The 26,267-nt window shown below is 42.7% G+C and overlaps 2 protein-coding genes across 2 annotated transcripts in view; one reads left to right on the forward strand and one right to left on the reverse strand.

Moving 5' to 3' along the window:
• The window catches only part of LOC122543903 (uncharacterized), a 74,125-nt gene that overhangs the window by 30,308 nt on the left and 17,550 nt on the right, over nucleotides 1–26,267 (reverse strand). The gene's annotated exons all lie outside the window — the stretch shown is intronic.
• Nucleotides 160–18,112, forward strand: LOC148136225 (uncharacterized). The gene is made up of 2 exons (XM_087983680.1): nucleotides 160–1,091; nucleotides 16,969–18,112. Exons 1-2 carry the CDS (start codon nucleotides 169–171, stop codon nucleotides 18,065–18,067), a joined length of 2,022 nt encoding a protein of 673 aa, XP_087839806.1. The 5' UTR covers nucleotides 160–168; the 3' UTR covers nucleotides 18,068–18,112.

Here is a 26,267-nt window from a genome sequence, read left to right on the forward strand (position 1 = left end):
AGAGTGTTCCAATGAACTAATTGTGGGAAAAGCTTTAACCAATTACGCATCTTGGAGAAAACATTGTACTATTCACATAATTGACTGAACAAGTGTTCTGTGTGAACAAGGCTTTAATTGGCTTCTGTCCAAGCCAGAGAGATTCAAAGACTTAAGGATATCCACACTATGGAGAAACCATGGAAATGTAGAGTCTGTGGGAAGGGATTTTCTACACCATCTGCACTGGAAACTCATCAACGCAGTCACACTGGGGAAAGGCCATTCACCTGCTCTGAGTGTGGAAAAGCATTCACTCAGTCATCTTCCCTTCTGAAACACAGGCAAGTTCACACTGGGGAGAGACCATTCACATGTTCTGAGTGTGGGAAGAGATTTAGTAATTCATCTCACCTGCTGACACACCAGAGGGTTCACACTGGAGAAAGGCCATTCATCTGCTCTGAGTGTGGGAAGGCATTCACTCAGTCATCCAACTTGCTGATGCATCAGCGGATTCACACTGGGGAGAGACCATTCACTTGCTGTGAGTGTGGGAAGGGATTCAGTGACTCATCTGCCCTGCTGACTCACCAGCATATTCACACTGGAGAGAGGCCATTCATATGCTCTGAGTGTGGGAAGGGATTTACTCAGTCATCCAATCTGCTGACACACCAGCGGGTTCACACTGGGGAGAGACCGTTCACATGTTCTGAATGTGGGAAGGGATTCACTCAGTTGGCTCACCTGCTGACACACCAGCTTGTGCACAGTGGGAAGAGGCCATTCACCTGCCCAGTGTGTGGAAAGGGGTTCATTCAGTCCTGCAACTTGGTGATGCACCAGCGAGTTCACACTGGGGAGAGGCCATCTATCTGCTCTGAGTGTGGGAAGGCATTCAGAGATTCATCCACTCTGCTTACTCATCAGCGAATTCACACTGGGGAGAGGCCATTCATCTGCTCTGTTTGTGGGAAGGGATTCAGTCAATCAACCAGTCTGCAGAGACACTGGCGAGTTCACACCAGGGAGAAACTGTTTACTTGCTCTGAGTGTGGGAACGGATTCTCTCATTTATCTAGCCTGCTGAGACACCAGCGAGTTCACGAATGATTACAGGGAGTGGATTCTGTTGAAGCTGCTAATCACATCTAGGATTGAACCATGTTCATTCTGACAGTGAGTGAAGTGAGAGACTCAAAGGATTTCCTTCAGCTGGACTGATTGGTCTCACTGCTTTACTTCTACTGGGGCTATTTGAGTTGGGGGTGCACATTTCCACTGAACTGATTCGCAAAAGCTGAAGAACTACATGCATTTTGTCCTGGAGATAAAATAGTGTTTTTGCAACCTCTACAAGTAAATATAGACTTTTGTCCCTGAGTTATTGACTCTGCAATTTGGGGTCAGGCCAGTCTAGTCAGCTCCTTTGGTCTATGTCAGTATTTATGTTCCACCTGAGTCTCCAGGCACACACTCATATCAGCATATCTATCTATTCCTTTCTCCCTCATGTATGTACAGGGTGTTCTGGTATAATGTGACAGTTGCGTTCCTCATGCTGTAGAAGATCACGTTACAGAAAATCACATTGTAGAAGATTGCTATAGAAAATCATTATATCCGCTCAAACAGCATCCACAATTTGTTGATTGCATTATAGCCAATTCGTGCTGATGCAACGTGCATTATACCGGAATGACCTGTATTTAGCTTCAGCTAAAATGTGCTAATTTTATTCAACGTCACTACTGGCTGATCAGCAATATCCACATTCACACCACTCACTGTGAAAGAGACTTTTTCTCTCAAATTTCCTACTGTACTCGTTTATAATCTTAAAGACTGCCATCAAGTCACCTGTCAATCTTCTCTTTTCTCGAGACATATGTCCCAGTCTATTCAACTTTTTTTGAGTTGCATGTTAAAGCACTCAATTAACGCGAATCAGTGTTGCACCTTCTTCAATGCCTGTTTTCTTTTTTTCAGTGCGGCTCTTACAAATATAGATAGTACTCCATGTGTAGTCTAAAATGTAGTTAAGACCAATGAGACACAGAAGCTGAAGTGGGATCATCAAATCTGGGACCATCAAGTGTAATCAGGGTAATCTGATAATCCTGCACTCCATTTTCCTGCCTCCACTTTCCTCCCCTTAACCCTCGATTCCCTTACTGATTAAAAATCTGTGCATCTCAGCCTTGAATATACTTAATGACCCAGCCTCAATAGCCCTCTGCAGTAAAGAGTTCCACAGATGCACCAAGCTCTGAGAAGAAGTTCCTCCTCTTTCTTAAATACATGATGCCCTATTATGTCCCCTAGTCCTCAACTCTCCCACAAGGGAAACTACTTTCCCATACCCACCCTGTCCAGCCTTCTAGGTATATTGTCTATTTCAATAAGATTGCCTCTCATGGATCTAATGAAGTGTTTGCTGACGCCATTCAGAATTGATGACTGCACATATTCACCTCCAATTTTAAAAAAAATTCTATGTATGTGCATATGAAATAAAAAAGCCAATTTAAGGAAAGTTAACAAAACAACCTAGTTGGCTTTACACTTTTTTGACATGTACAAATATATGGTTTACTTACATTCTTTTCATTTTTGTTTCCAAGCTTGTTATAATTTTTCAACTATGGTTGACATTTATTACTACCGTGGTGAATACTCTTGGGTGAAAGTGGATACAACCCTCTTCTAAGTGCCAGTCAGTACAGGCACAACCAGCTCAACCTCTTCTCATAAGACTAACATATTACATCCACTGGTTTCCTTTATCTATCCTGCTTGTTGCCTCTTCAAAAATACTAATAAATTTATGAGTCATGGTTTCCCCTTCAAGAAGCCATGCCCAGTGCTTGATTATATTGTGAGTTTCTAACTAATTATGATATCCTTTATAATAGATTTGAACATTGCTCTAAAAGCAGATGTTAAGCTCACTGGCCTACAGTTACCTGATTTTTCTTTTGTCTCCGTCCTTTTTGAATAAAGGTCTTGCATTGGCAGTTTTCCAATCCTCTGGCACTTTTCTAGAATCCAAGGATTTTGGTGCATCTGTTATTTTGGCAGCTACTTCTTTTAACGTTGTAAGATGCATCCCATGAGGTTCAGGGGATTTATTGGACAGTCCCATTAGTTTCCCAAGAGACGTTTATGGAGTGGTAGTTAGTGTGTATTTCTTGTTTGGTCAAAGAAATATTTAGGATTGTTATCCTCTCCTGTGTTTATTCAACTCCTCTGTCATTTCCTTGTTCCCCATTATTTCCCCAGCCTCGGTTCTCTATATTCACTTTGGCCTCTCTCTTCTTTGTTATATGTTTAAAGAAGGTCTTACTGAACATCATAATATTTCTGGCAAGTTTACCCTCAGTTTATTTTCTCCCTTTTTTTCTGGTCATAATTGGTTGGTTTTGAATTATAGAATACCTACAGTGTGGAAGCAGGCCATTCAGTCCATCCAATCCACTCCAAAGAACATCCCGCCACCCTATTCTGGGACCCCGCATTTCCCATGGCTAACTATGAGGCAATTTAGCATGGGCAATCCATCCCCTGCACATCTTTGGATTGTGGGAGGAAAACGGAGCACCCAGAGGAAACTTACACAGACATTGGGAGCATGTGCCAATGTCGCACAAACAATCAACCAAGGCTGGAATTGAACCCAGGTCCCTGGCACTGTGAGGCAACAGTGCTGAACCACCATGTTGCCCAATTTGAGCTTTGCGGCTCAAGGTCTGGTTTGAGAAATGGGTTCAAATTCATGGGACTTTGGTACCAGTCCTAGGGAAGGAGGGATCAGTCTCAATGGGATGGGCTCCACCTATATCATGCTGAGACCAGAGTCCTGGTGAATCACTTAACCAGGGCTGGAGATAGGGCTTTAAAAGAAATAGTTGAGACGTGGCTTTCAGTTGCTCGGAAAATTATGGAAAAAGTTCAATGGAGGAGAGCTTGGGAGAGATTATTAAAATTTCCAGAACAAGTGATAGGACAGAGAGTTTGGTAACAGTCAGGAAGCTAATTTCATGCACAGCAGACAAGGGACAACAATGAGAAGGGGTTGGTTAATGTAAGATTGAGGGCATTCTAATTAAATAGTGCAGTATACAATATCTTGAGCAGTTTTGGACGTGAAATCAAAGGAAGGATGTACCTGGCCTTGGAGGGGGTCCAGAGGACATTTACATGAATGATCCCGGGAATGAAGGGCTTGTCATATGAGGAGGGGTTGAGGACCCTCGATCTGTATTCGGAGTTTAGAAGGATGAAGGGGGAATGTCATTACCTGCAGAATACTGAGAGGCCTAAATAGGGTGGACATGAGGATGTTTCCATCAGTAGGAAAGAGGCTGAAGGGTGACCTTATAGAGGTTTAAAAAATCATAAGGGACTTGGATAGGGTGAATAGCCAAGGTATTTTTTCCCAGGATAGGGGAGTCCAAAGCTAAAGGCCATAGATTTAATGTGAGAAGGGAAAGATTTTTAAAAAGAACCTGTGAGGTAACCTTGTCATGCAGAGAGTGGTGCTTGAATGGGATGAGCGGTCAGAGGAAGTGGTGGAGGTTGGTATAATTACAGCATTTAAAAGGCATTTTAATGGATATATGAATAGGAAGAGTTTAGAGGGATATGGGCCAAATGCTGGTGAATAGGACTAGGTCAGCATGGACATGTTGGACAGAAGGGTCTGTTTCTGTGTTGTGTGACTAGGACTCAAACACATTGCCTCAGAGTGAAGGGACCAGAACTGAGATGAGGAGCAATTTCTTCAGCCAGAGGGTAGTGACTCTGCAGAACTCGTTGCTGCAGAAGGCTGTGGAAGCCAAATTACTGAGTGTCTTTAAGATAGGGATAGATAGGTTCTGATTAGTAAGGGGATCAAAGGTTACAGGGGGTAGGCAGGAGAAATGGTTTGAGAAACATATCAGCCATGATAGAATGGTGAAGCAGTCATAATGGACGAAATAGCTGAATTAGAACATTGAACGTTACAGCGCAGTACAGGACCTTTGGCCCTCAATGTTGCGCTGACCTGCGAAATTAGTCCGATGCCCATCTAACCTACACCGTTCCATTATTATCCATATGTATGTCCAATGCCCATTTAAATGCCCTTAACGTCAGCGAGTCTACTACTGTTGCAAGCAGGCCATTCCACATCCCTACTACTCTCTGAGAAAATAAACTATCCCTGATATCTGTCCTAAATCTATCACCCCTCAATTTGAAGCTATATACCCTCGTACAAGCCTTCATCCAAGGAAAAAGGCTCTCATTTTCCACGCTATCTAATCCTCTGATTATCTATACGTCTCGATTAAGTCACCTCTCAACCTTCTCTCCAATGAAAACAGCCTCAATTCCCTCAGGCTTCCCTCGTAAAACCTTCCTTCCATCCCAGGCAACATCCGAGTACATTTCTGAACCCTTTCCAAGCTTCCACGTCCTTCCTATAATGCGGTGACCAGAACTGCATGCAATACTCAAGGTACGGCCATATCAGCGTCTTGTACAGCTGAAGCATGACTTCTTGGCTCCGAAACTCAATCCCCCATCAATAAATGCCAACACACCATATGCCTTCTTAACAACCCTATCAACCTGGGTGGCATCTTTCAGGGATTTATGCACCTGGATACCGAAAGCTCTCTGTTCATCTACACTGCCAAGAATTTTACCATTAGCCCAGTACTCTGCATTCCTGTTACTCCTTCTGAAGTGAACTACCTCACACATTTCCGCATTAAACTCCATTTGCCACTTCTCAACCCAGCTCTGCATCTTATTTACGTCCCGCTGTAACCCACAACATCCTTCAGCACTATCCACAACTCTGTCTACCTTAGTGTTATCGGCAAATTTGCTAACCCATCCTTCTACACCCTCATCCAGATCATTTATAAAAATGACAAACAGCAGTGGCCCCAAAACAGATAGTTGTGGCACACCACTAGTAACTGAGTGCCAGGATGAACATTTCCCATCAACCACCACCCTTTGTCTTCTTTCAGCTAAACAATTTCTGATCCAAACTGCTAAATCACCTTCAATCTGAAACTCCTTATTTTATGCAATTGCCTGACTGAAGTCCATATATACCACATCAACTAACTTACCTTCATCCACCTGTTTTGTCACCTTCTCGAAGAACTGAATAAGGTTAGTGAGGCGTGACCTACGGTTCACAAACCTTGTTGACACTTCCTAATCAATTTATTCCTTTCCAGATGATTATAAATCCTATCTCTTATGACATTTTCCAACACCTTACCCACAACCAAAGTAAGACTCACTGGCCAATAATCACCAGGGTTGTCCCGACTCCCCTTTTTAAACAAGGGAACAACATTTGTTATCCTCCAGTCTTCTGGCACTACTCCTGTCGACAATGATGACATAAAGGTTGAAGGGTCTGCAATCTCCTCCCTGGCTTCCCAGACAATCTGAGGATAAATCCCACAGGGCCTGGAGTTTTATCTATTTTCATATCTTCCAAAATTGCTGATACCTCCTCTTTGTCAACCTCAATCCCATCTAATCTTGTAGCCTGTATCTCTGCACTCTCACTAACATTGCCCTCTTCCAATGTGAATACTGACAAAAAGTATTCATTAAGAACTTCCCCTATGTCCTCAGATTCCACACACAACTTTCCACTACTATCTTTGACCCAAATCTTTACTCATTTTGCTCTAATTCTGCTTCTATATCTTATGGCCTTTTTAAATGTTTCTTTATCATTATCACATTGTATTATTATTTTTTTAAATTTGATGCTAAGCTTAACTTTCTTGGTTAATCATAGTTGGCTTATCCCTTTCCTAGAATTATCTTTTCTCATTGAAATACACATTTTTGAGCCATTAACTACTTTCTTAAAAATCTGCTATTTTTCCTCAACCTTCTTCACTACTAAACTCCCTCCTAATCCACTCTAACTTGGTCTACAAATCCTCATTCCTTTGTAATTAGCCATACTTAAGTTCAGCACAGTTGTTTCTGACCCAAATTCCTTGCAGTCAAACTGAATGCTAAATTATGCTTTGATCACTGTTTCCCAGTGGATCTTTTAATAATTTATTAAACCTGCCTCATTACTAGATCCAAAATAGTCTGATCCCTGGTTAGAAGCCATGTGCATTCTGCTTGAGTATATCATGTATTTCTAAATGCAGCTTTGATTGGTTGGCTGTGCTACGTTGCCCTATAGTGTCCAGGAATGTGCAGGTGAGGTGGGTTAGCCATATGGGATAGGATGTGGGGTTTGGTCTGGGTGGGAGGGTCAGTGCAAATTCGATGAGCTGAGTGGCATGTTTCTGCACTGTAAGGATTCAATGATTCATAAGGATTCTACACTTTCCAATCCAAGATCATTTCTTGCTATCATACTTATTCTAAACGGTACTAAAAGCTCTCCACATTTTCCTTTCTGCTGTCCTTTTCAAAAGTCTCATTCCTCTGAATATTTAGTTTCCAGCTTTGATCTTTTTAGAATCATAGAATCCCTGCAGTGTGGATACAAGCCATTTGGCCCATCGACTCCACACCAACTTTCCGGGGAGCATCCCAACTAGACCAGACCCCCTTTCCTGTAACCCTGCACCCCTCATGGCTAATCCACTTAGAATGCACATCTTTGGACTATGGGAGGAAACCAGAGCACCTGGAGGGGAGCCACACAGATACAGGGAGAATGTGCAAACTCCACACATGGTTGCCTCTGGCTGGAATCAAACCCAGGTCCCTGGTGCTGTGAGGCAGCAGTGCTAAGCACTGAATCACCATGCCAACCCTTTGTAACCATGTCTATTGTTGTCCTATTAGTTTATCCATTTCATTCCAAATAATACATGCATTCACATAAAGGATATTCAACTCTAAATTTGTCTTTTCAACATTTTTCCACCTTTAACCCAATTTCCTGCTATATTTCTACTTGTAACCTCCATGCTTTTCTGTCCCATTCTGGGTATAATCCAATAGATTCCCTGTAATACTGCTGTATCCTCCCACCCTGTAAGCCTCTTCCAACTATTCACAACATCCACCCCCCTCAATACCCACCACCCAGTTAGTTAAAGCCCACTCCATCCTAGTTATTCAATTATCCAATACTATAATCCAAGCATGGTAGAAGTGAAATACCGAAACTCCCCCTCTACCCTAATACTGGTGGCACTATGCCACGAACTGAAACTCATTCCCCCCACAGTTACCAGGCAGGACAATAAATCATCTGGCAACACCAGAAATACCTATGTTGTTATGCTCCCTGTGCAGAATGATAATCTCAAAAATAACAAATTTACATTAACCCCAGTGAAATGAACTGAATGACAAGGGTTAATTTTCTCAAATATTTGACTGTAATGGTTAAACTGAAACATTCATTGTTATGATCCCAACTGATGTTATTACTGGGCAAGTCAGATTACAGAGAGAAATCCAGCTTAGGATCAGAGATCTACAGCCCAGAAAAAAAGGGTCCTTTGACCCATCACATCGAAAACATCCACCGAACTATTCTAATCCCATTTCCCAGCACTTGGCCCACAGCCTTGACATCTTAAATACGTCTTAAATGTTATGAGGGTTTCTGCTTCTTCTGCCTTTATAGGTAGAGAGTTCCAGATTCCTCTGGGTAAAGAAACAAAATTAAAAATCTGTCCTGGTCCACCCACTTGACACTACCGTCAAGAAAACACAGCAATGCCTCTACTTTATAGATGCACTATAGAAAGCATCCTATCTGGATGCATTATAGCGTATGGCATTTGCTCGTACCAAGACTGAAAGACACTACAGAGAGTCATGAACACAGTGCAGTCAATCACAGGAACCAGCCTTCCAACTATTGATGCCACCAATACTTCCCGCTGCTTTGGGAACGATGCCAACAAAACCAAAGATCCCTCCCACCCCAGTTACATTCTCTTCCACTCTCTTGTGTTGCGCAAAAGATATAAAAGTTTGTACATATGTATGAACAGATTTAAGAACAGCTACTTCCCCACTGTTGACAATTTTGAATGGACCTCTTTAATGTTAATGTTGATCTCTCTCTGCACCTTCTTGGCAGCTGTAACATTGTAACCTGCACTCTATTCTGTTCCTCTGATGCATGGAGTCATAGAGTCCCACAGCACGGAGACAGGCCCTTCGGCCCAAACTGGTTAATGCCAACGAAAATGTCCTTCCACACTAACCCCATTTCCCTGCACTTGGCCCATATCCTTCTAATCCTTTCCTATCCATGTATTTGTCCAAATGCCTTTTAAATGTTGTTAATGTACCCACCTCAACCACTTCTGCTGGCAGCTCATTCCATATGTGTACAACCCTCTGTGTAAAAAAGTTGCCCCTCAGGTTCCCTTTTATTCTTTCCCCTCTCACCTTAAACTGATGCCCTCTCGTTCTCGATTCCCCAACCCTGGGAAAAGACTGCGTGCACTCACCTATCCATGCCTCTCACTGTCTTATACACTTCCATAAGATTCCCCCTCAGTCTTCTAACCTCTGAAGTAAAAAGTTCGAGCTTGTCCAACCTCTCCCTATAACTCAGACCATTGAATCCTGGGAATATCCTTATAAATTTCTTCTGCACTCTTTCCAGTTACTGAACATAATACTCCAAGTGCGGTCTCACTGATATCCTGTACAACTGCAACATAACTTCCCAACTTCTATAATCAATGCCCTGACTGATGAAGGCCAGTGTGCCAAAAGCCTTCTTCACTGCTCTGTCCACCTGTGACTCCACTTTCAGAGAACTGTGCACCCAAACTGCAAGGTCCCTCTGTTCCACTACACACCGAATGGCCCTACCATTCACCATGAAACTTCGACCTTGATTTGACTTTCCAAAATGCAAGTTCTCACACTTACCTACATTAAACACCATTTGCCATTTCTTGGCCCACTTCCCCACGGTCCTGCTGCAATTTCTGATAAACCCCCTCACTGTCCATGATACCGTCTATTTTTGTGTCATCTGCAAACTTACTAATCATGCTTTGTACATTCTAATCCAAATCATTGATACAGATAACAAACAGTAATGCACCCAGCACCAACCCCTGAGGCACTTCACTAGTCACAGGCTTCCAATCCAAGCATCCTTACACTATTTCTGTCTGTTTCCTACCATCAGGCCAATTGTGTATCCAATTTGCCAGCTCCTCCTGGATTCCAGAGCAGCTTACCATATGGAACCTTATCAAAGGCCTTACTGAAATACATATAGAATTTTTCTACTGCCCTGCCCTCGTCAACCTTCCTGGTCACTTCATCAACGAACTCTAACAAACTTGTGAGATATGATCTCCCATGCACAAAGCCATGCTGACTGCTCCTAATCAAACCCTGTCTTTCCAAATGCATATATATCTTATCTCTCAGAACCTTCTCAAGTAAATTATCTACCACAGATGTTAGGCTGACTGGTCTATAGTTCCCAGGTTTCTCTTTGGATTCCTTCTTGAAAGGGCACAACATTCGCTACCCTCCAGTCTTCCAGGACCTTACCCATGGCCAGCGATGATGCAGAAATATCAGCCAGGGTCCCTGCAATTCCTTCTCTAGCCTCTTGCAGTGTTCTTGGATATATCTGGTCAGGACTAGGAGATTTATCTATCTTCATATATTCTAACACATCCAACACCTCCTCTATTGTGATATGGACTGTCCCCAAGATATCACCGTTAACCTCCACAAACTCCCAGGTCTTCATGTCTTTCTCCATATCTTTCTCCATCTCTTTCTGCACTTGTATAGTATGATCTGTCTGTAAAGCACGTAAGACAACACTTTTCCCTGTTCCTCAGCACGTGACAATGACAAATTGAATCACAATACTCTAAATTTCCTCTAAGTCTGTGCCCTGGTCACTAATTCCTCCATCAAAGGGAAACGTTTCTTCCTTTCTGCCTTACTTACACCCATTATAACCTTATACATCTCAATCATGTCTCCTCTGCTCCAAGGAAAATGAATTATTAAGGTTAAATCACATGGGATTCAGGGTGAGCTTGCCAATAGGGTACAAAATTGGCTTTATGGCAGCAGACAGAGTGGTGGCGGAGGGTTGTTTTTCAGACTAGAGGCCTGTGACCAGCAGTGTTCCACAGGGATTGGTACTGGGTACACATTTCTTTGTCATTTATTTAAATGATTTAGATGAGAATACAGGAGGCATGGGTAGTAAGTTTGCAGATGACACCAAAATTGACGGTATAGTGGCTATTGAAGAAGGTTATTTAAGATTACAAAGAAATTTTGATCAGTTGGGTCAATGAGCTGAGGAGTGTCAATGGAGTTTAATTTAGATTAATGTAAGGTATTAGATTTTGGTAAAACAAACACAGACAGGACTTATACAATGAATGGGTTTTAGTTAGTCTTGTAGAACAGAGAAACCTATGGGTTCAGGTACATAATTCTTTGAAATTTGTGTCATATGTAGACAGGGTGGTTAAGAAGATGTTTAGCTCGTTTGCCTTCATCGCTCAGATCTTTGAGTATAGGAGTTGGGACGTCATGCTGACGTTGTATAGGACGTTGATGAGACCTCTTCTGGAGTAATGTGTGCAGTTCTGGTCACTATTATAGGAAGGATGGGCTCAGCAGTGAGCCTCCGGTGAAGGATTGGTCTTCTGCCCCACTTGCTATTTATCTGTCTCGGTTTATTGTGGTGGGTGATATCATTTCTGGTTCTGTTTCTGAGAGGTTGGTAAATGGGGTCCAAATCGATATGTTTGTTAATCGAGTTCTAGTTTGAATGCCAGGCCTCTAGGAGTTCGCATGCGTGTCTTTGTTTAGCCTGTCCCAGGATGGATGTATTGTCCCAGTCTAACTGGTGTCCCGCTTCGTCTGTGTGTATGGATACCAGTGATAGTTGGTCATGTCTTTTGGTGGCTAATTGGTGCACATGTATCCTGATGCCTAGCCTTCTGCCCGTTTGTCCAATGCCATGATTGTTGCAGTCCTTGTAGGGTATTTTGTATATGACGTTCATTCTGCTGGTTGTTGGTATGGGGTCCTTTAAATTCATCAGGAGTTGTTTCAGTGTAGTGGTAGATTTGTGGGCAACCATGATGCCTAGGGGCTGGAGTAGTCTGGTCCTACCCTGGTCATCTCCGAGATTTCTTTGATGTATGACAGGGTGGCTAGGGTCTCTGGGCATGTTATGTCTTCTCATTTAGGTCTGTTGTGTAGGAATCAACGGACTGTGCTTACTAATATGTTGTATTCAGCTTTTCGTAGTTCTTGGGTGCTGCAATGTGTTGTGGCTCATTTAGATTAGAATTTTTTAGATTAGAAGATTAGAATACTTACAGTGTGGAAACAAGCCCTTCGGCCCAACAAGTCCACACCGACCCGCCGAAGCGCACCCACCAAGACCCATTCCCCTACATTTACCCCTGCACCTAACACTACGGGCAATTTAGCATGGCCAATTCACCTAATCTGCACATTTTTGGACTGTGGGAGGAAACCGGAGCACCCGGAGGAAACCCACGCAGACACGGGGAGAATGTGCAAACTCCACACAGTCAGTCGCCGGAGTCGGGAATTGAACCCGGGTCTCTGGCGCTTGAGAGGCAGCAGTGCTAACCACTGTGCCGCCCACATTTAAATAATGTCCTGATGCAGCTCCGTTTGTGGCCAATTAGCCACCAAAAGACATGACCAACTATCACTGGTATCTGTACACACAGACAAAAATGGACACCAGTTCGACTGGGACAATACATCCACCCTGGGACAGGCTAAACAACGGCACGCACGGGAATTCCTAGAGGCCTGGCATTCAAACAGGAACTCCATTAACAAACATGTAAATTTGGACCCCATTTACCAACCTCTCAGAAACAGAACCAGAAATGCTATCACCCACCACAACAAACTGAGACAGATAAATAGCAAGTGGGGAAGAACACCAGCGCTTCACCGGAGGCTAACTGATGAAACCTAACATGGTGTCAAAACACCTGAGAACAAATCTACCAGCTCAGCGAGCAAATTTACAACCTGATTTATTATGCATTCCCTTGCCTTGTTTGTCCTGCTCAACTGTATCAATTTTTCATTCATGGGATGAGGGCGTCGCTGCTAAGACTAACATTTAATGCCCATCCCTGATGTAAAAGTCAACCACATTGCTGCGGGTCTGGAATCACAAGTAGGCCAGATGATGTAAGGATGGCAGTTCCCTTCCCTAAAGTGAACCAGAGGAGTTTTTACGATAATTGACAATGGATTCATGATCTCAATTAACGCTTACTTCCAGTCTTTTAAAAATGTATTCAAATTCCACTGGTGGGAATTGAACCTGGGTTCCCAGAACATTCTGGATCTCTGGATTAATAGTCTAGTGATAATAGTACATAAATATGCAATGCTTCAGATTTTGCTTGAACAAAAAAAAGTTTACTACAAAAGAAAAAAATTCTGGAGCTGTGTAACAAAACCTTGAGGCCCCTTTATTTACTATGCTTAGTGTCGAAGAGTGCGGTGCTGGAAAAGCACAGCCAGTCAGGAAGCATCCGAGGAGCAGGAGAATCAATGTTTTGAGTGTAAGCTCTTCATCAGGAATGAGTGATAAATGGGAGGAGGAGCTGGGCTGGGGGGCAAGGTAGCTGGTAATGTGATAGGTAGAAGAAAATAGGGGTGAAGGTGATAGGTCAGAATGGAGGGTGGAGCAGATAGGTGGGAAGGAAGATGGACAGGTAGGACAGGCCCAGAGGGCGGTGCCAAGTTGGATGGTTGGATCTGGGATAAGGTCAGGGGAAGGGAAATGAGGAAACTGGTGAAATCCACATTGATCCTGTGTGATTGTCGGGTCCCAAGGCGGAAGATGAGGTGTTCTTCTTCCAGACATCAGGTGGCTAGAGTTTGGCAGTGGAGGAGGCCCAGGCGGAGTGGGAGAGGGAGTTAAAAGTGTTTGGCCACAAGGCGGTGGGATTGTTTAGTATGTGTCCCAGAGATGTTCTCTGAAACATTCCGCAAGTTGGCATCCTGTATCCCCAATGTAGAGGAGGGCACATCGAGAGCAACGGACACAGTAGATGACATGTGGAAGTGCAGATAAATCTCTGTTGGATAACCATGCTCAGTCACAAGCATTCTAAAATAAACGAAAGATTATCAGTGCACAAACTATTCACTCCACAGCCAGGCTTCAAAAATTATTTTCAAAGTAATTGCCATGGCGACAGAAATACTTACAGATTAACAATGAACTTCTGACACTGAAAAATAAACTCACTGGTGACTAACTCAAAAGCAGGATCCAAACTTGCACAGAAATCCCATAGCTTACATCACATTATCAATTAAGTGTGGAGGTAGGTTAGCTCAATATCTGATTTGGGAGGCAGAGAAACACCAACAGCATGGGTTCAATATTCTGATGATGCGGAGGAGCCAGTGTTGGACTGCGGTGGACAAAGTTAAAAATCACACAACACCAGGTTTTCATCCTACAGGTTTATTTGGAAGTACAAGCTTTTGGAGCACTGTTTCATCAAGCAGCTAGTGGGGCAAGATCACAGGACACAGAATTTCTGATGAAACAGCAACTGGTAGAACTACAGCACTTTTGCCTTTATCAATGAAGCATGTATTTGGAATAGATCAGTCAGTATGGGTTTCAGTGTCAGTCCTTGGTCACATAATCAGCAGCACTTCACCAAACCCCCACCCTGAGAATGGACCTCACTCCACCTCCAGATCCTGCATCCCTCTCTCTCTCCGTCCTGGGGGAGGAGGAAATGACACAAATGGTAGAGCGCTCACTTAGCACACGAGATAGTGTGATCGATGCCCACATTCTTACTTAAGAGTGGCACTGTGGCTGAGTGGTTAGCACTGCTGCCTCAAACACTAAGTACGCAGTTTCGATTCCTCTGGGTGCTCCATTTCCTCGCACAGTCCAGAAATATGCAGCTTCGCCGCATGTGAAATGAAACTTGGCGGGGTGGGGTGCACTTCACAAGTTCGGTACAAACGTGATGAGCCGAATAGCCTCTATTTGCGCTGCAGGGAATCTATGCTGGACACAGAAGGGAGGAGTTTTCGTGCAGCAAACTGAAGGGTCACTCCCTGAACTTCTCGCCGAACTGCAGCGAGTCAGCGCAGCCCAGACCACGCGCGTTGCATTAGGCGGAGCCACAGCCCAGTTGCCTGGAAACCCTGGAGCCTCATTCCGATTAGCTGCTTCAGACAGTGTCCTATTGTGACGTCACAATAGAAACCATGCCTGGAGCATCAGATTGACACTTCCTCCTCTGAGCAGCTTCCGGAAGGAAGGCAATGTTTATTCCCTGACCTCAGCATGTGGTTAAGTTCTTCACTTGAAGGAAGAGGAAGTGAATCCAGGGAAGCTGCAGAATCTGAAAAGGTTGGTCCAGGTCTCTCTCTTGTCATTCCTTTTTACTCTCTCAGCTTGACGCATTTATTTAGCTGGTGAAAATGATGGGGCCTTCTTCCTGCAATTTACGAATAAAGGAACGGTTCCCCACATTTAAGGGGACATAGTGTAGACTCATAGAGATGTACAGCACAGTGGTATTATAGGACAAATTATTTACGGTTCCTACATAAAGTAGATTTGCTTTTATTTCAGGTCCTTGTGATATGGCCCTGCATTTACTTCATAGAACCCCGAGAGTGCAGGCAGAGGCCATTTGGCTCATCGAGTGTGCGGCAACCCTCAGAAAAGCATCCTACCCAGACCCACACCCCGCATTTACCATGGCAAATTCACACATCTGTGCACATAAAAGTGTGATTTAGCATAGCCAGTTCACCGAACCAGTTATAGTGTTATTTCCAGGTTACAGCACTGTTTCCACTTGTAATTAAGACACAGGAGAAACCTAAATGGTGACATAAGTTCATGCTAAGCTCATGTAGAGCAATCCAATCAGTCCTATTCGCTCTCTAAATCCCCATAGTCTTGCAAGTTTATTTAAGTACCTGAGTAATTTTGTTTTGAAATCATTGATCATCTCTGCTTCCACCAGCTTTGTAGGCAGAGAGTTTCAGGAAATAAAGTTCTTCTTTATAATCCTCATGTACCTCTAAATTGAGTAATACAGTATTGTGGGAGAAAGTGAGGACTGCACATGTTGGAGATCAGAGTCGAAAAGTGTGGTGCTGGAAAAGCACAGCAGGTTAGGCAGCATCCGAGAAGCAAGAGAATCGATGTTTTGGGCATAAGCCCTTCATCAGTATTGTGTGTGGCACACAGTTTTAGTCTAGTACTATGAGCTTCATATCTCCATGTATTGCATGGAGATGGTAATCATGGATCTGTCAATCAACTTGGGTTGTAATATTCAAGAAAGTTGAGACTAGGTGCAGGGAGTAGGAATTCAGGGAAAGTATGTGGTATGGAGACTTATAGCTAGGAGAATGAGAGAGGAAAGAATATTTAAAAGGATAAAGAACTGTATGCTGTAAATTTCTGTCCTGTACTGACAGCAATGACTTTTATTAATTAATTTTACAGAACATTAAAAGGGAAGGATTTGCAAACAAATCTCACACCAAACATCACCTGGAGATCTGATAGAGTCGCATTATTCATTGGGACTTGATTATCATCGGTCTTTAAGTTTGGAAGGAGAATTGTTTTGTATATTCACTCTTCAAAAAATTATCTACATCAGAGTGGCTGTAAAATCAGTGAGGCACACAGAAAAACACCTTCATGCACTCTTAAGTGAAAGTGTTCCAATGAAGCGACTGTGGAAAGAGCTTTAACCAGTTACGCAGGCTTAAAAAACATCACACTGTTACAGCAGTGTGAATCCATACACATTCTGTGTGTCATCAAGGCTTCAACTGACAGTCCAACCTGGAGAGACATAAAGATACCAGCGCCACAGAGAAACCATGGAAATGTGGGGACTGTGGGAAGGGATTCAAAGCTCCATCACAGCTAGAAACACATCGACGTGGTCACACCGGGGAAAGACCATTCAGCTGTTCTGACTGTGGGAAGGGATTCACTCAGTTATCCAACTTGCATTTACACCAGCGAGTTCACATCCGAGAGCAGCAATTCTCAGGCTCTGCGTGTGGGAAAGTATTAACGAAGGCACCTGACCTGCTGACACATGGATGGGTGCACAGCGGGGAGAGACCTTTTACCTGCTCTGAGTGTGGAAAGGGTTTTGGTGCTTCATCCAGTCTCCAGAGACACCAGCGAGTTCACACTGGGGAGAGGCCATTCATCTGCTCCATGTGTGGAAAGGAATTTACTGTTTCATCCAACCTGCGGAGACACCAGCGATTACATGACAGGGAAAAGCTGTTCACCTGCTCTGAGTGTGGGAGGGGATTCAATTATTCATCTAGCTTGCGGAAGCACCAGCGAGTTCATACTGGGGAGAGGCCATTCAACTGCTCTGAGTGTGGGAAGAGATTCACTGATTCGTCAAGCTTGTGCAAACACCAACAAATTCACTCGGAGGAGAGGCCATTGACCTGTTCTGAGTGTGGGAAGGGATTTGCTCACTTATCCCATCTGCTGACTCACCATCGCGTTCACACTGGGGAGAGGCCATTCATCTGCTCCATATGTGGGAAGGGATTCACTCAGTCATCCCACCTGCTGACACACCAGCGTGTTCACACTGGGGAGAGGCCTTTCATCTGCTCCATGTGTGGGAAGGGATTCACTCAGTTGTCAAGCCTGTTGCGACACCAGATGGCTCACACTGGAGAGAAGCCATTCCCCTGTTCCATGTGTGGCAAGGAATTTACTCGATCGACCAGTCTGCTGAGGCACCAGCGAGTTCACACTGGAGAGAGGCCGTTCACCTGCACCACGTGTGGGAAAGGATTCACTGAGTCATCAAGTTTGTTGATACACCAACGTGTTCACACTGGAGAGAGGCCGTTCACCTGCTCAGAGTGCGGGAGGGGATTCATTGATTCATCCAGCCTGCGGAAACACAGGCATGCTCATACTGGAGAGAGGCCATTCATTTGTTTTGTGTGTGGGAAGGGCTTCAGTGAGTCATCCACATTGCTCCGACACCGTGGCAGCCACACTGAGTAGACATGATTTGGAGATGCTGGTGTTGGACTGGGCTGTACAAATTTAAAAATCACACAACACCAGGTTATAGTCCAACAGGTTTAATTGGAAGCACACTAGCTTTCGGAGCAACCTGAAAGCTAGTGTGCTTCCAATTAAACCTGTTGGACTATAACCTGGTGTTGTGTGATTTTTAACTTTGTACACTGAGTAGAAACCTTTTCAAGGCAGTGACCATGGGTGTTAGTTGTATCAGCTGAGGTGAAGTATACACTAGTGGAGTTCATTGATTGGATGGTTACATGAGTGCATATAAAAGGACACTTAATGACACAATAGAATGCAGTCAGGAGAGAGATACCTGCAAAATTCCACTCCGTAAATAAATTGATTCCAAGTAAAGATTGGCTCCAGTTTCTTCCTCCCACTAAAGTCTTTCATGATTCCAACGGAAAGTGCTAGCTGAATGTTGAAACTTGGAAATTAAAAGAAAGCAAAATCTCAGACAGAAATCCAAGCTGATTTGGAGAGAAATGGTTGACGAGCAGAAATTTTCAGGAGCTGATTGTTTGTGGAATCAGAGCAAATGAGTTAAATGTTAATCTCTGTGGCACATCTGCATAGATAATAGGGCTTAAAACTGGAAAAACATGCAGTAAATTTAGATATAATGTGAAACATTTTAAATCATGTCTTTTTCAATGCCAGATATTGTATTTTAAGAGTGAGTTTCTGATCAAGAAGAGGCAAGAGCACCATCAGTTCTAGAGCATCCTGCTTCAATACAAACAGTTGTTAGCAATTCAGAGTGAAGCAAGGCTGCCTAACTCCAGGTAAGTGGTCCAGTTATCAAATTGTTGTGGACAGCTAGTAACACCTTTCCCAATGGTCAAGAGAGAGCTGAGGGGTTTCCCAGAAGAAATCGGGACTTAGTTAGGAGTTTGCATTGCATACATATGAATGTGCAGACATGAATTAAAAGCAGGATGGACCACTTGGTCCTTTTCAGCCTGTTCCACCATTCAATAAGCTTATAACTGAAGTGATCATTGTATATTTCCATCTACCTCTGATGCGGTTTCATCTCCCTGCTGATTAAAACACTCTCTGCTTCTGCCTTAAATATGCTCACTGCCTTTTGAGGAAGACAATTCCAAACATTGTCAATCTTCTGACAGAACAAACTTCTCCTCTCTCTTCAAATGGGAAGCCCATTATTTTGAAACCGTGACCCTCCGGCTTGAAGAGAACCTCCCGGGATTAGTCAGGTAAATCTTCTCTGAGCTGCATCCAATGCATTTATATTCTCCATTAAATAAAGTGACTAATACCGTACACAATAGGACATTGGTGAGGCCACTTTTAGAGTACCGTGTACAATTCTGGTGGCCTTTCTTTGGAAAGGATGTTGTCAAACCTGAGAGGGTGCAGAAGTGATTTACAAGGACGTTGCCAGGATTGGAGAGTTTGAGCTACAGGAAGAGGCTGAATAGGCCAGGACTTTTTCCCCTGGAGCATCGGAAGCTGAGAGGTGAACTTATGGAGGTTTATAAAATCATGAGGATCATGAATAGTATGAATAACCAAGGTTTTTTTCCCCCAGGATAGGGGGGTCCAAAACTAAGGGGCGTAGGTTTAGGTGAGAGGGGAAAACCTTACAAAGGACCTGAGGGGGTAACCTTTTCATGCAGAGGATGGTGTGTGTGCATAGAATGAGCTGTCAGAGGAAGTGGTGGAGGTGGGTACAATTACAACATTTAAATGGCATCTGGATGGGTATATGTTTAGAAAAGGTTTAGAGGAACATGGGCCAAATGCTGGAAAATGGACTAGATCAGATTGGGATGTCTGTTTGGTACAAATGACTGAAGGATCTGTTTCCGTGCTGTATGATTCTCTAGTCCAGATGTGATTTCACTAATACCTGTATATCTGATGCACAACCTCTTTAAATTTATCATCGGGCATAAACAAGCCAGCCTAATGGTAACCACTGTTGATTGCCATAAAAACCTGTTTGGTTCACTAAACCCTTTAGGGAAGGAAATCTGATGGTCTTGTCTGGTGTGGCCTCCAGGTGACTCCAGACCAACAGCTATATGGTTGACTATTCCTAGCCAACAACTCTGTCATTCAATGATTTGAATTTGGAAAGAAATTCAAATCTTCTCAATGTTCTCTTATTCTATTGACATTCCCACTTACTTGCTGTGGACTGCATACTGTCCATCTGCAATTCATGCACTAGGACATGCAGATTCACAGAACTCCAATATCTCATTATTTCAATGTTTTTAATACAATTCTCTTTGCTAAAATGGACAATTTCTCATTTTCCTAAATTTATTCTCCATTTTCCCATTCACTTAACCCATCTATCCCTTCACAGCCTCTTCTTATCCCCTTCACAACTTATTTTCCCAACAATCCTTGGGTTGTCAGCAAATTTAGCAACAGTACCTTTTGTCCCTTCATCAAAGTCCTTTATTAGATTATGAATTTCCCTTTTAAGTGCAGCACGTTACTTTTCCAAAAGACGACCCTGGAAACTGGTTCAACACAACTTCTTTCACAGAACAATGTTGACTCTGCCTCACTATCTTGGACTTTTCTATGTGCCTTGCCATAATTATTTAATAATCACTTATCACACCTTACTTATGATAGAATCTCCAGACCTGTTAGTTTAACATCTTTCCTCTGTTTATTTTGTATAAGGTAAGTCATGTTCTTCATGGAAACCTCCTCAAATCTACAGAAATCTGGAAAATTAGAACCAACTCGTCAATTATCTCACCCGCCACATCTTTGAAGTCCCTGGGATAAAATCGATCAACACCTTGTTAACCTGTGGTTTCAATGATTTGCTCAGTTCCCTGGCGAACGCATTCTTCTTGAGTTCCTCCTTTTCATTTCCTAATCTACAACTATTTCTGGGATCTTGTATCCTCTGTAGTGAAGACCAAAGCAAAATGCCTGTTCACCTGCCTTTTTCTATGTTCCAGTATTCATTCCCCAAACTCACATTGAAAAGGACCAGTGCTCACCTTGTTAATTCTTCCTTCTAAAGTATCTGTAAAACCATATTTAAGCAAAAATTCTAACTAACTTTCTTTCATATTCTTAGCTGGTGATGTGGTGTCTGTAAAGCCTGCATACAATTTAGCTGGCACTAAATTAAATAAAATACATTCAGCAAACCAGGTTAAAGACAGCCCAGAGCAGGCATTCTCATCATGAAGCTGGGTGTAACTTAAAATTCTCTGGTTTTTGATTTATCTTGATGTGTGTTTGCTGAGAGAATTTAGTTGCAGTTTGGAGCTGAGTGTGTGCTGAGGTGGAAAATGTGCCTTCAGGCTATTAGGAGAGGACCTATGGAGTGATAACTCAATGCCAAGGAAAACAGTTATGTACGTCAAAAAGAAGCCCTGGGAACCATTGATTGCTCTGCGCAGTTGAAAGAAGCCCACAAGCAAGGTCTGCAGCTGAAAAAGATTGGATCTTACAGAAATACATCAGCAGCTCACTGAAGCTAGACATTTCTTAAAGCTGAAATTGTGCTGATAAATACTTAGGAACAGTCTCAATGGGGAACCCATTGTCTGGGTATGAAACTGAGTGACCCAGGCATGAGCAGTCCTTCAGCTTGTCCTAATCAGAGAGGCTCTGAGTGTCTTTCAATGCCAGATTTTCAAAAGTGAAGATTTTAGAATTCCTTGTGAAGGAGCTAAGACTTTTTTATTTAAATTAGGTGACCTACAGTATCACTTAGATCAGGGTGGAATCGATCTTGACTGTATTGGCTAATTAACAAAGGGTGCTCAAGCACAGTTGATCTGTTAACTTACGTTTTCCTCATGTTGATATAAAATGTATATAGAATGTGTATGGCTTAGAATAATTATCTCACAGATTCATTGTACCTGTTTTGCTTGTCTTAGTTTTCAGTATGCATAGTAAAAATTCTTTTGTTTCCAATTAATCCTAGAGTCCTGTTGCCTATTTTCTTGCTCCTTGAATTTTTTACACATTATTTTCTTTGGAGAAATGGGGTCTACCAAACCAAATCCTAAAACAAAAACACACCTGGACTGTTCAGTATTCTTACAACACTGGATAGTCTTTGCTTGGAAGTTGTTTTCAGCAGACAGAAATAAACACAAAAGCAGCAGTCAGTCGTTGAATAGTGAATGAATATGTGAGTGGATGAGGGATGGCTTTGGAATTCTGGGGCAGATAGAGACTGTACAAGGAGGACAAGTACTTTAGCAGGACTGGGACTAATATCCTGTTGGAAAGATTTGCCACTGCTTATGGGAAATTATAAATGAGCAAGTCAGGGGGATGGAAATCAGAGAGGGAATTCACATAGCATAAAAGCAAAGCTGGAAGTAGAAAATCTGTAATTGAAATTCTAGAATCAAATAAAAGAATATTGTTAAAAAGACAGAATTAAAAGCATTCTGTCCAAATTCACATACATCGAACATAGAACATGACAGCGTATACAGGCCCTTCAGCTTTTGATGTTGTGCCGACCTGTCATACCAATCTGAAGCCCATCTAACCGACACTATTCCATGTACGTCCATATGCTTGTCCAATGACAACTTAAATGTACTTAAAGTTGGCGAATGTACTACATACAATTTGAATCATATAGTGATTGTTGCTATTAAAAGTAAATGGGTATGGTTTTAATTGTCATGTGGCTGTGGCATGACCAAATCTGAGAAATTAGTATTAATGGGTATCTACGTTTAGAAAACTGGCAAAAAAAGCAAAGGAGGTAGGGTAGCACTGGTAAGTTAAGGGGAATGGGGGGTTGGGGTTGGGGGGGGGGGGATGCTCAGTGTATTAGTGAGAGAAGATCTCTGATCAGGAGTGAAGTATATAGCATCCAGGTAAAGCTAAGAAACAGCAAAGGACAGCAACATTGGTAATAGTGGTTTATAGGACACCAACCATGGCAATAATTTAGGACACTACAATTAAGAAATTAGTTGTAGGAAGGAGATTACAATAACCAGGATGATGTCAATCTGCAACCAACTGATTAAAGGTAAACAGCACCAACGCTGTGGAGAAAATTCTTCCAGTATGTTCAAGATAGTTTTTCTGGAGCAATATGCTGAGAAGCCACAGGCTAATTTAGTTCTCCTGTTATTCCACAAGAAAAGGCTTATTAATCATCTTGTTGAAGAAGAAACTTAAGGAAATAGTGACCAAGGTACAATGGAATTTTTGCACAAGTTTGAAAAAAAAAGTTCAATCTGAAACTAGAGTATTAAATCTAAACAGATATTTATGAAAGTATGGCTAATGTGGATTGGAAAAAAATCATTACACGGTTTCACAGCAGATAAACAATGAATATTTTTAAAAGAAAGTTCAACAAAAATCACCAATGTGATCTGATGGGAATCCCAAAACCAATATTTACTACTAAGGTACATTAGCAAATGAGAAATCAATGATTTTGACCAAGTTAATTTTTAGAACTGATTTTGTCCAACATTGTTCAGTGCAAATTATATCTCCAAATAAGTTTTCCTTTTTTCATGTTTCAGCTGTTTGCTAGCAGTTTGTTTTTAACTGCAGTAAATCCTAGCTGATTGAATGAATGTCTTTTGATGACATGAGAGATTTTATTTTTTTGGAAATGATTACAGGTCAAGTTAACACAGGGAGCAGAAAATACTCCAAATGTTGCAAATCTTAAATTTAAAAAAATGGAGAACATTGAAATACTCAGCAGATCAGGCAGTAGTTGTAGAGTTACTTCCCCACAGAGACCTAGGAAAACTTGGAGAAATAGTGATATGTTGGGAGGTATCCATATTACAGAGGAGGTGGTGCTGGACCTCTTAAAATGCATAAAGGTGGATAAATTCCTGGACCTGATCAGGTGTATCCTAGACCTTTGTGGGAAGCTGTGGAAGAGATTTCTGGATCCCTTGCTGAGATATTTGTATCATTGATAGCCACAGGTGAGGTACTGGAAGACTGCAGGGTGGCTACTGGGTGCCATTATTTAAGAAAGGTGGTAAGAAAAAGCCAAGTAACTAAAGACTGATGAGCCTGACATCAGTGATGGGTAAGTTGTTGGAAGGGAATCTGAGGGACAGGATTTACATGTATTTGGAAGGGCAAGAACTGATTAGGGATAGTCAACATGACTTTGTGCATGGTAAATCATGTCTCATCAATTTGAGTATTTTCAAGAAGTGGCAAAGAAGATTTATGAAGGCAGAGTGGTGGACATTATCTATATGGACTTCAGCAAGGTGTTCAACATGGTGTACTGGGGTGAGCAAGGCTGGATCATATGGAATCCAGGGAGAGCTAGCCATTTGGATATAAAATTGGCTTCAGTGTAGGATACAGAGGGTGGTGGTTGACGGTTGTCTTTTGAACAGGAGGCATGTGATCAATGGTGTGCTACAAGGATCCGCGCTTGGTCCACTGCTTTTTGTTATCTATATAAAAAATTGAAATGTGAATATAGGAGGAATGGTTAGTAAGTTTGCAGCTGATACTAAAATTGGTGATGTAGTGGACAGTGAAGAAGGTCTTCTCAGAGTACAATGGGACCTTGATCAGATGGGCCGATGAGTGGCAGATGGAGTTTAAGATTTGTGAGGTGCTGCATTTTGGTAAGGCAAATCAGGGCAGGACTTATACACATAATGATACAGTCTTGGGGAGTGTTGCTGAACAAAGAGACTTTGGGGTGCATGTTCATAGTTTCTTGAAGGTGGAGTCACAGGTAGACAGGGTAGTGAAGAAGGTGTTTAGTAAGCTTGCCTTTTATTGGTCAGTGCATTGAGTATAAGAGTTGGGATGTCATATTGTGGCTGTAAGGACATTAGTTAGGCCGCTTTTGGAATACTGCATTCAATTCTGGTCTCCTGCTATAGGAAGGATGTGAAACTTGAAAGGGTGCAGAAAAGATTTACAAGGATGTTGCCAGGATTGGAGGGTTTGAGTTATAGGGAGAGGCTGAATTGGACCTGTTTTCCCTGGAGCATTGGAGGCTGAGGGGGTGACCTTTATAGAGGTTTATAAAATCATATGGGGCATGATAGGTGAATAGTCAAAGTCCTGTGTGGAATGAACTGCCAGATGAAGTAGTGAATGCAGGTACAGTTATAACAGTTAAAAAGCATTTGGATAAGTACATGAATAGGAAACATTTAGTGAGATATGGACCAAACAGAGGCAAAAAAGTGGGACTGGTTTGGGTTGGAATCATAGTCGGATTGACTCATTAGACCGAAGGGTCTGTTTCCATGCTGTATAACAGGCATAATGCAGACAGAAGCAATAAATAGGTTCTTCTCAGGATGGCATGCTAATGAAGTACAACAAGGATTGGTACGTGAGCCCCAGCTCTTCACTATCTATGTTAATTATTTGGATGTGCCTCTCCGTCATCTTGGTAGTCAGCAATATTTTGCTGTAAACGAATCAACTGGAAAACATGGGTGATTTAATGGTATTGCTTAAGAGGTGAAAATTACCACAGATGATTTGGTGGTGGAAATAGTTGTTTGGTTGTAAGTGATTAGCATTTCTAGATATATAAGAAAGAAAGATGAATGAAGGGAACGGAGGGCTGGTGTGGTGGAGTGGTAGTGTCCCTACTTCCGAGCCAAAAGACCAAGTCCTAGCAGCTCCAAAGGAATGTCATAATATCCCTTAACAGGGGTATGTGGAAAACACCTGGATGTGAATTATAATGCAAACTTAGTGGGAATGTGAGCATGAAAGACTTCACGGCAACTTAAGATAGGCTAATTGGACAACAGCGCAGCACGGCAATGTGGAGGTGTGTGAGATTGTCCACTTTGGTAGGAAGAACAAAAGAGCACAGTGGCTGGAATGATGGCACAGTGGTTAGCACTGTTGCCTCACAGTACCAGCGACCTGAGTTTGATTCTACACTCGTGACAGTCTATGTGGAGTAAGCACATTCTCCCCCTGTCTGTGTGGGAGTCCTCCCACAGTCCAAAGATGTATAGGTTAGGTGGATTAGCCATTGGAAATGCAGGGTTACAGGGCTGGAAGAGGGGGGGGGGGGGGGGGAGCTGGGGATTAGTTAGTCTGGGTGGGATGCTCTTCGGAGGATTGGTGTGACTCGGATAGCCTGCTTCCACGCTGTAGGGAGATTGGAGATTGGTAAGTGTTGAAGTCCAAACCGACCACTGGAAGGTGCAGA

Source organism: Chiloscyllium plagiosum, unplaced genomic scaffold (genome assembly GCF_037043375.1).
Source record: "Chiloscyllium plagiosum isolate Xiang-an unplaced genomic scaffold, Cpla_swu_hap1 HiC_scaffold_46, whole genome shotgun sequence".
Lineage (NCBI taxonomy): Eukaryota > Metazoa > Chordata > Chondrichthyes > Orectolobiformes > Hemiscylliidae > Chiloscyllium > Chiloscyllium plagiosum.

What these genes read in the sequence shown, in the direction of transcription:
- LOC148136225 (XM_087983680.1), top strand. Translation starts at nt 169, where the DNA reads ATGGAGAAACCATGGAAATGTAGAGTCTGTGGGAAGGGATTTTCTACA. An exon ending in AGACACCAGCGAGTTCACGA is followed by an intron (nt 1,092 to 16,968) that starts ATGATTACAGGG and finishes ACGTGGTCACAC; the next exon opens with CGGGGAAAGACCATTCAGCT.